The sequence below is a fragment of the Lactuca virosa genome, chromosome 9 (assembly GCF_052849685.1).
Source record: "Lactuca virosa cultivar CGN04683 chromosome 9, Lactuca_virosa_CGN04683_v6, whole genome shotgun sequence".
In the NCBI taxonomy this organism is placed as follows: Eukaryota; Viridiplantae; Streptophyta; class Magnoliopsida; order Asterales; family Asteraceae; genus Lactuca; species Lactuca virosa.
In genome coordinates, this window is record NC_136434.1 from 93,899,574 (window position 1) to 93,910,679 (window position 11,106).

Consider the following 11,106-nt stretch of genomic DNA (forward strand, 5'->3'; position numbering starts at 1 on the left):
CTTCGTATGAGGAAGTTATGATTTTTTGAAGTTTCGGCTTAGGAGTGTACAACCCGAAGTTCGAATATTAGATCGAGCGGTTTTTAGCCGACACAACCTAAACGAGAATCGAAGATCTCGTTAATAGTAGAATAACGATAAAAAGACAGACGAAAACGGACGTCGGATGAAGAAGTTATGAATTTTTAACGGACCAATCCTTTCCCGGCCTGTTAAAAATATAACTTTTAAAATAAAGTCAAAATTAGCCGACGGAGTCTAAACGAAAGTTGTAGAGTACGTTCCCGCCTACGCGTGGAAATAAAGAACGTCGAAAACGGAGCTCGTATGTGAAAGTTACGAATTTTTAAATTCGAGAGTGCAATTTGCGAAATCTGATGCAAGACGCGATGACGTGGCTCAATCCCAGCCTTCCCTTGCTCCCCACGGTCTCGCATCCGATGAACGCCACGTAGCCTCGCTTCGCCCTACGCCCAGCGTACCTTCGGACCTGATCCTCTTGCGAGTGCGAGCCAGCTGGTGCGAGCTAGCACCCTTATCCGAAGTTACGCCCCGCGTAGATCCGAAGTTCGGCCCCTATAAATACCCTGCGAGGGCTGCCGAGGAAATCACTAATTTCTTCATTCCTTTCTCTCTCTACTTTCTCTCACTACCCATTTTAACCCCCTAAACCCTAGGAAAAATCCCTAGCACCCTAAGGAAGCCCCGAGGCTCTCGGAGTCCCGAGAAAAAGGGTCTTTCGGTTCGGAAACGCTGCTTCGAGCAAAGCCCGGTTTTCTTTAAAATCCGTTGTAAGTGAGCTACGCCTACGCAATTTTTAATATAACTTTTAAATAATTATAGTAATGTTATTAGGTCCTTAAAATAGTTATTTGGGCTATTATTATGAGTTATATTGAGTGTTATTTAACGCTTATATAATAATAATAATAATAGCTAGACTATTAATTAGTCACGGTTAACGTTAAAACTAAACTCTATTGGTATTAATACTAGGTTTTGGTCAAGGAAAAATTGTTTTGAGATAACGAAGTGCTGTTCAAGTACCGAGTCACCACCTAATTAGGTGAGTGCATAGTTACTTTCATCTTACACATAGATATGAAGTATTTTATATAAATTACGTGCTATGTGTGCATATTATCTGAATACTTGCTGCCTATGCTGATGAAAGATTTTTATACATGTTTTAAATAATTTAAACTGTATATGTATTTTATATCTCCAAAAATGTTGGGGTAAAACATGGGTAGATGTAATAAGACGATGTGTGATAAAATGATGAGAGGCCTCGATGTTGTTGTTAATCCAGTCATCTAGCGGGGTATAGATGACGACCACAGACTCTTCTAGACAGTCCAGTGGAACGCTAGCAGGCTCGCAACCTGTAGATGTTTGTGAACGATGTGTTCACCGGTATACTCCATCCCCCTCATGGTTGCCTTTAGGACATTTATTGCTGAGGAACCCCCTTAGCAGTAGTGTCCATCCCGATGATGATCCTTAGGCTAGGTCCCTTATGATAGGTGTTTAGGGACGTAAAGTGAGGATAACGGGAAAGGGTAATCGGGTTATTGTTGGTTGATGAAATTAATAAACTTATTTATTGTGGGTTGAAAACCCTATGTGCTCACCAGGCTCCCAAGTCTGACCCACTCAGTTTCATGTATTACAGGTAGTGGCGCTCGAGCATAGATGTGATGTTTTGGATGAGGGATTACGGATATAGGCCTGTAGATATGAAATAATGTAGTAAGGCTTATGTTGTACTGTTTATGCTTTTGATCTGCATCGAACATGACATCCCGAGTCTTTTAATGAAATACATTTCCTTGGAAATGCTTTTGATAAATCTTTATCATATTTTGTTTTGGGACAAATTCCGCAACACTTTTATTTAAAATGTTACTCTGATTTTCAAACAAGCATAAACAAAATCGGTATTTTCTGGCCATGGAAAATGGGGATGTCACAATAATATTATGTAGTATGTGGTATGATCCGTTAGATCAGTTGTTGTCTATAGACTTTTATGTGATTATCTGTTATATGTGCACATGTTTGTTTGGCGATTGAGGCTTATCTGCTTTGTGCGAAAGCCAATAGACCTGGGCATTCCAACCTGTTGGTTGTGGGCCGTGAGTATTCCATCCCGAGGATGATTGGACTCATAGTATGTGGGCATTCCAACCTGTTGGTTGTGGGCCTGGAGTATTCCATCCCGACGATGATTGGACCCATAGTGCGTTGGCATTCCAACCGGATGGTTGAGGGCCTGGGGTATTCCAACTCGATGGTTGACTGGACCCATAGTATGTTGTTTATGATTATATGTGTATTATTGTGGGTATGGGTATTTTGGGGAACTCATTAAGCTTTCGGGCTTACAATTTCAGTTTATTGTTTCAGGTACATCAGGGGATCGCGGCAAAGCGAATGCATGATCGTACAGCTCCCCGTGATTTGTTTATGTTTCTGGGAAACTCTGATATTATACATTTTAAAAACAAAGTTGTAAGGATTCTTTTATGGTTTGAAATGTTTTAAAAGTTTTAAATTGACCTGATTTTTATGGGTGTTACATTTACAGTGTAATTCTCATAGACTGTAGTACTCGTCGATATGAAATCAAAGATATAACGAACGTCGAAAGCGAAGATCGTATGTGAAAGATATGCTTTTTTGAAGATTTTGAATTTTACCCGGAAGTGATGATGTGGCAGCACCAGAGTGCGCCACGTGGCAGAGGTGGCAACCGCTTCTCCCAACCGACTTGATGACGTGGCACCAAAAATGTCGACACATGGCCCACTGAGAAATAGACACGTGGTACCATAAAAATGCAACAAGTTGTAGCCAGATATGCAACTCTTCCTCCACAAGACAAGGCTACGTGGCGTAACTAGAGAAGGACACATCGATGAACGCGGTGCACCCTATGATTTTTTTATATATAGTTCCAAAATTTGGCTCATTTTCACTCATTTTCTTCCAAAAACTCTCTCAAACTTTCCCGAAACCACGAGGCCCGAATTTAGGAGTTTTCAAGTGTTGCAAATGTTTGGAGCATCAGAGAGTCCTGAGAAATAGAGCTTTCTGTTTTGAAGTTCTGCCCGCGCAGTTTTCTGTTTTTTTGCTAGAAAACTTGTAAGTTGAGTTATATTTACTATGCTTTTAATGTAACTTATATTTATGTTTATAATATTTCCTATGAACTTATAAATAAGATTTTTCAGTAATTCCAATCGGAATACTGATCGATCTACTTACGGGAGTGATGTCTAGGCTAGATCTGTGAGGTGTTTAAAGTGGAATTTCCAAACGATACATCTTTTCACCAAACAGATCCTACCTCCAGAGTGATCTTACCTGGTCATTCATTATCTGATAGAACTCAATATTTTATTGGGATTATTGAAGAATCTGATAACGATTAGTATAACTGTATAAATATGAACGAATATTGAAACATTGTAATATTCATATTTTAGGTCATTTAAAATGGAAAACTGAAGTGTCAATCAAGGAGCTGACTTGCTCGCGAGTCTTCCACCTTAATTAGGTGAGTGCATAGTCACTTTCATGAACATGATTTTAATAAAAGTATTTATTAGAAATATTAAATATATGTTGAAATTTTATATGTGAATTAAATGTTTATTATCTAGAATATGTGTTAAATGTTTATTTGATAACATACATTGTGTGAAACATATATGATCACACCAAAAGTCTTTTATCTTACCAAAAGTAAATTCAGATGTAGTGTGTCATGCTGACTGGGCACTATATGGGAAGGAATTTATACGAAGAGTTCCTAGTGACCCAGGAAAAATGTTAGAATATGCTAGATTGAGCAAATACGCGAGAAGAATCCTGGAAGATAAGTCCGAGAAATTTAAAAGATTCCTGGTAAAGCACATAGTTGCTGTTAAGGAACCTAGTAGAGATGCAAAAATCCTAGTGAGGTCTAGGGATATTTGTAGTATGTACTTGTTTAGACACATACGTATATGTTAAATTGCTTTGTGGTTATTATGTGTAGTGACTTGGGAACTACGAGCAATTCTTGGGACGAACATGAATATGTGTGAAAGGTAGTATATGCCTGTATTACCAGAAGCACATGATTCATACTTGGATCAAGAGGAGTCACAAGGTTACTAAGGCCACCGGTAGTTGAGTAGATGGTGTGGATAACACTACAAATTTGTTTTGTTCATTTCTGTCGTTACATTGCGGTGATGTTTATGAAAATGGTTTTTGGTTTAGGTGCTAGTGGCCATAAAGAATTGAGTCCGCGTAATATAAATATGTGTCAGTAAATTGATGCGATATAAGCAACCGGTTGTTGTCGTGAGATTTAAGAAGGTGGTGATCGAGATGATCAACATAAAAGTTGCAGCCTTTGTTGGGGTTGAGCAACCACACTTGTGTAAAAATAGTTTGGTCTTTGGACTTTTCCCTTTGGCTTTCGATTGGAATTAAAATTAAACGTTAGGTAGCACAAAATATAAATGTATAATTCTAAAATTTATATGGGGTATGTTATAAACAGAACGGATCGGTGATGATCCATACCCGATATTTTTAATAAAAGGATTAGCGGGTATAGGTCGTTAACCGGAAAACGAATAAAAAACAATACTCTAAACCCGTATAATTTCTAAGGGTTGGGATCGGATCAATATCAAAAAATGGCCCATTATTAGACCTACTTACTAGGAACAATGATGATATCAAACTATAAATAGGAAACAATGAAATCCACATGAAAGAGGTACTTGAACCTAATATTCATTTAATTCTAAAGTTTTTAGGTTATTTTTAATGAATTCCACATAAGCATATAGATTTCTTTCTTCGATTTAGTTTATTTGTACTGGTTGTTCTATCAATTGGGCAAAATGGAAAAATTAGTATAAACATAAAAACGTTAGCTTCTTTTTCTAGTAAAATAAACATCCTTATTACAGGAAGGTAACCTGAAAACGAAAAATTGGACAAAATAGGAAAAATTAGAAAAAATAATTGGTTTTAATTTGTATTTTTTTTTAAGTTTAAAAGTTTTAGGTCTTTTTGAAATTAATCATTTTTACAACAATGAAACTAAATTATAAATCGAATGCTTGAGCCTTTTTAAAACCATATAAGTAAAATAAACAATTACAAATCTTTACTATTATTTAATAAAACTTTCTGAAGTTCTAACACGATTAACCAACTAACTCAATGGTTGAAAACTGAAAAAAATTTCTGAATAATCAAACAAAATTGAAATTTAAATATTAAGATTCCTTAAATCCTTTTAAACGATCTAAAAAAATTAAGCATGGAATTTAATTATATTTTAATAGATTACTGATTAATTTTTGTTTATTAACTTTTACTTAGCGTCAAGAATTTGGCGCTATGCCTGGAGGCAACTAACGAACCTTGGCTATAAAGAAGCAATTTCAATTTCAATTTGTCGCTGGGGTTTTACCTTATCTTCTTCACACACCATTACACAAAAACCATAATTCTCTCTTTCAATGTCAAAACCCCAAATTTTTCAACACAAGAACCACCCAAAGTTAAACTGGAAGGAAATTCCTGGACTCCAACCTTTACCATGTGACTCTAATGACCTCCTTCAATGGCCTAAACATGGTGGCGGTGGCGGTGGCCGTCGACGTTCACGTGGCAGCGGTGGTGGTGGTTTTGCTAGCGTCTCAATGATGGAGAAGACGTTAGAGTTCGAACCTACCGCTGCACAGCTCTTTAAACACCCCCTGGCTATCGTCGCTTTGGTGCCTAAAGACGCCGCCGTGTTTGCCGCCGGTGCTGTCTCCGGTGCTGCTGCGAAAACAGTCACTGCGCCTCTTGACCGGATTAAACTCATAATGCAGGTGAAAATTTTCATTTTTTCGACCTAGTTTCGAAATTTTAATAGTATTTTAACAGTTTTGACTAATTGAAGTCGATGATTGGTGATAACTAATAGTTATACTTAATTTAAATTGTTCGTGGTGATGATGCTGACAATTTTCCTAACACGACTTTCTTCTATAGTTAAATAACTTAGTTATTCCTTTTGCTAGAAGACAACTATTAAAGAACTAAAGAAGCAAATTAATTGATGCTCTGTTACCAAATTCGCCATGAAAGTAAAATTGGGGCATGGAGACTTTCAATTTAGACCTAAATATGGAAATTAACAATTTTAGATTTTCACCATTTACCAATATATATTGTTTTCAGACTCATGGTCTAAGAGTTGGGCAAGAAAGTGCAAAGAAAGCAATTGGATTTATACAGGTATGTTTAATTATATATTTATCTTACATGTTGTATCATTATATGATGTTTAAAAAATGAATTGCAGGCTTTTGTAGCTGTAGGGAAGCAAGAAGGCATTAAAGGGTATTGGAAGGGTAACTTTGCTCAGGTGCTTATTTCTGTTATATTTCTCATTGAAATGTTAATATTGTCGCTAGTTTTATAAACATTTTGTTTAATTTTAATTGGTTCTTATTAAAATTTAAAATCAAAGGTAGCACGGGTCCTTCCTTATAGTGCAGTCCAACTATTCGCGTATGACACATACAAGGTATAAAAAAATTCAGTTATTTTATCCTTTTTGATATCTACATTCACTAATAAAAATAAAATAATTATGCATTTCAACTAAATCTAAATGTGCAGAAATTATTCCGAGGAACAGATGGTGAACTTTCTATTATTGGAAGATTAGCTGCAGGTGCTTGTGCTGGAATGACTTCAACTTTAGTAAGATTAGAACCATTTTTATTTTTTATTTTTATTTTTATTTTTATAAATTCTTGTACTTTCAAACTGTTTCTTATTAATTATAGAATTGTACTTTTAATTGTTAACATTGGATATTTGTATCAGGTGACATATCCATTAGATGTCCTCAGATTACGATTAGCCGTTGATCCCGGATATCAAACTATGACAGATGTAAGATATATCATATATATAATTTACTTGTGCCAAGTTTTTGAAGTTGGGTATTATCGTAATTTCAGGTTTTTGTAAAGATGCTAAAAGAGGAAGGAGTTGGATCGTTCTATCGGGGTCTTGGACCTTCCCTTATCGGAATAGCACCATACGTTGCGGTCAACTTTTGCGTCTTTGACTTGTGAGCTTCCTATCCTGTTCTATTCTGTCCTGTCCTGTCATGTACTTGTCCTGTCCTGTACTGTTCTGTTTTGTACTGTAAATGTAAATGTAAATGTATTTGATGATGTCAGGGTAAAAAAGTCTTTGCCGGAGAAGTTTCGAAACAAAGCTGAAGCATCGATAATGACGGCTTTCATGGCAGCTACCATTGCGACACTTACATGCTACCCATTGGATACTATTAGAAGACAAATGCAAATGAGGGGTACACCTTACAAGAATATATTAGATGCGTGTTCAGGTATTATATATTTTCTTACAAGATTATATTTTTTGTTGACGTGGCGCTGATGTGGATATTATTTGTTTAGGAATTATCGCTCGTGATGGTGTAGTTGGATTATACCGGGGTTTTGTTCCCAATGCTTTGAAAACTTTACCAAACAGCAGGTTGACTTGATAGTTTCTCTATAAATATGGATTTTTATTAGTTTTTTTTTAAATAAAGAATGAGTTAATATTTTCTTACATGTTGCAGCATTAAGCTCACTACATTTGATGCAATGAAGCGCGTGATCTCAGCAAGTGAGAAGGAATTTCAAAGAATCTTGGATGAGAACCGCAACGAACAAAAACAAAGCACCAATGATTCCACATTCTAGATTTGTTTATTTGATTTTTTTGAGGTATTTGTTAATTGATTATCACGGAATTTATTGATTAGTTTTTGCTTATCAACAATTATCATATGATTTTGTTGAGATTGGTTCATGTCCACAACCTTCCTCAATTTTGTATTATTAAGAGGTTTTTGTAGTTATTTGATTATTACAAAAAAGAAGTTTGGTAAACTATGTGCAAGTCAAATATCTCATTTTGTCATTGTTGAAATATTTAAAGAATGGCCAACTTTCTTTTCATGTGATGATGTTCACAAGAGCTACCTTATGTGCCCCGTTATAAAAAATAAGGTTAATGACATTTATAGCCACAAGTATTGTCGTTTTGTTATTTAAATCCCTAATTGTTTAATCGTCGAGAAAAAAAAAACAAAAAGAACTAAAGTTATTAAGCTTTTACCAAAATTTAAGTAAAACTTAAGATTTTCCAAAAATGTGTGAGATGGGCATGGGCCTGCAAAATCACAAAACGACATATCGAAGAAAAAAAAACTAGATCTCCCATCCCAAATTTGACCTGCGAAAATGCACGTTTTTTTATTGCGAAAATGCAGAATTTATCTGCGAATTAAAAAAAAACATTATTTAAAATTTTTGTATGATAGAAATCTTTATAGATCATTTCCATAGCAAAAAAAACTTTTATATTGTAATTAGAGTAAGTTACACGGATGGTCCCTATGGTTTGGGTGATATGTGCTTTTTTTTTTTTTTTTTTTTTTTAATTCGGACAGTTCCTAAAATGTATTTTTTTTCGAATTTGGTCCCTACTAGACCTAAAAAGACTATATTACCCTTCATTATTTATTTTTTGTTTATTTATTTTTTACATCTTATTTTCTAATAAGATTATTTATGATTTATTGTTTATTTCTTATTTTGTTTAATAAATAAGATCCAAGTAAAAGAAATTAAAAATCACCATCACATTTCTCCGCTCAACTAAACCCTCCCCTTGTTGTCTAATTCCTTTCATGTTCAGCTACTCCGACGGACATCCCTTTCATCTTCTCCGATAAAGAAATACAGTCGAATACAACTCATATTTCTTGCTTAAAACTGAATAAAAACCGAATCCACAACAAACCAAATGTTTTATGATATTGGCAGTTTGCTGCTAGAGAAGGGAGACAAACTCACTACTAATTCGATTCAACTGGAGAAGACGTAGTAATAGATTTCGTTTGCAAGTGTCATGGAAGGTATGAGAAGGGATAAGCGTGGTGGGGGATGTTGTCTGCAGCCATTTCTGGCGATGTATTGGGTGCCGGCGATTTCTCGACGAGTCTGATGAGGGTGATATAGATACGAGATCTGCACTGGAAAGCCATCGATCTACAATATCAGGTGTCTGCTCTATCGATCTTCAACATCAACGATTAATCAGCACCATCAACAATTGATCCGGTGGAGATCTGAAGAGGGAGAGTGCCGACGATTTCTCATCACCAGAAGAGGCACTGGCTATAGAGTTTCTTGATTTAGGGCTCAACGAGAGCTTGGAACACGGACGACCATTGATTGAGGTGTGTGTGTGTGTATGAGAGAGAAACGTGACAGAGACTGTGGTTTTATCAACGACGCCGGTGGTGCTTCACCAAGAATCGTTAGTGGTTTTGATACGGACCCATCCCATACTAGGCCCGCATCACGCCATAAACCCAAGTGTAGAACTCACTCCCAAAAGCCAGCTTGTAGGAGGAGGGGACACCTAGACTTATAAGCCACCAACTTATAGTACTTTCGGCCGATGTGAGATCATTAACAATACCCCACGCTTTGAAGAGCCAACGTCCTCGTTGGTCACGGTTGGCACCCCTTTTTGGTCCAAGCCACCACTCCGAGTCATTGTTGGTCACGGCTACGTTGGTCACGGTTGGCACCCCTCTTTTTGGGTCCAAGCCACCACTCCAAGTGTTGGCACCTCGAAAGATGGGGTCGGCTCTGATACCAATTGATACGGACCCATCCCATACTAGGCCCGCATCATGTCATAAGCCCAAGTGTAGAACTCACTCCCAAAAGCCAGCTTTTAGGAGGAGGAGACACCTAAACCTATAAGTCACCAACTTATAGTACTTTCGGCCGATGTGGGATCATAACAGGTTTTCTTTGTGGAACGGTGATGAGATCAAGGGAATCGGGAGAAGCATCGAACGTAGTTGGATATTTCTTGATATTAGGCTGTGTTTATATGATTTTTTATTTTATTTTTATTTTATATTATAATATAATAATGGATAATATATATAAAAAAATATAATAAGAGTAATATGGTAATTTTATGTCTGATAGGGACCCAACGCGCAACAAAATTACATGTAAGGGACCGTCCGAGTTAAGAAAAAAAATAAAGACCAAACACGAAGATTATCCCAAACCATATGGTCCATTCGCGTAATTTTCTCTTGTCATTATGAGCTTCAAAAATAGCAAAAGAAAATATTAAAAAACTATCGGGAATTCTCAAGTTTTATATGCAGAATTCTCTACAAAAATACAAAAATCATAGGTTTTTACTCTTAAAAATGTTCTTTTGAAATTTTTTTTGTGATAAGAATATTAAAAGCCATTTTCATAAAAAATGGAGTTTTAAATGTTAAAATGTAGTTATAAAAAAAAACGTTTCCTTTAAAAAATGATGAAAAAATAAAGAAAAGTGATAATATAAGGACACAACTCTTGTTCATTTCACAACCAATTAACCTAATTTCACAATCTACTTAGCGATTTCTCTTGGGTCACTAAGCAATTTCGCAGCCCGTTTAGCGATTTGTCATTATTTATCAACAAAATTGATGGCTAAAATGGGTACTCCTTTAATTTTTGCTTAAATCTTGGAAAAAACAAAATGAAATTTGATAATTTTTGTCATTTTCTCTTAACCGTATACGTAGGTAAAAAAAGATTGATGTTATAAAATGACAATTTATAGTACAATTTGCACTTAAAAGATTGATGTCATAAAATGACAATTTATAGTATACAATTTGCACTCTAAGGCAACTTATATTTTAATTGTATTATGGTCGCAAAACTTTTTTTTTGCTCTCGATACACCATTTTGTTGGAAATCAACCGGATAAATTGGTTATGAATATGTTGTGTCTATTGTTGTATTTATTATGACATAATTTGTTCATTTAGGTATATCAGATGACATTTTGTCCATTATGACATTTGACATAAAAGAATTGTCTTATTAAAATACACTCTAATGGTGGTGTAATGAGAACCCAAAAAAATGTTTAGTGACATAATAAAATTAAAAAATGAGTAACATACAGAGCAAATGTGT

General features: G+C 35.5%; 1 protein-coding gene across 1 annotated transcript; it reads left to right on the top strand.

Annotated features, from left to right (window-relative positions):
• The first annotated feature begins 5,458 nt into the window (after nt 1-5,458).
• On the top strand, nt 5,459-7,979 carry LOC145135899 (putative envelope ADP,ATP carrier protein, chloroplastic). The gene is made up of 10 exons (XM_079070096.1): nt 5,459-5,891; nt 6,244-6,300; nt 6,368-6,430; nt 6,536-6,592; nt 6,688-6,771; nt 6,898-6,966; nt 7,035-7,147; nt 7,260-7,429; nt 7,500-7,578; nt 7,667-7,979. The coding sequence occupies exons 1-10, from the start codon at nt 5,535-5,537 to the stop codon at nt 7,788-7,790; spliced, it is 1,173 nt and encodes a 390-aa protein (XP_078926222.1). The 5' UTR covers nt 5,459-5,534; the 3' UTR covers nt 7,791-7,979.
• Nucleotides 7,980-11,106: the final 3,127 nt, after the last annotated feature.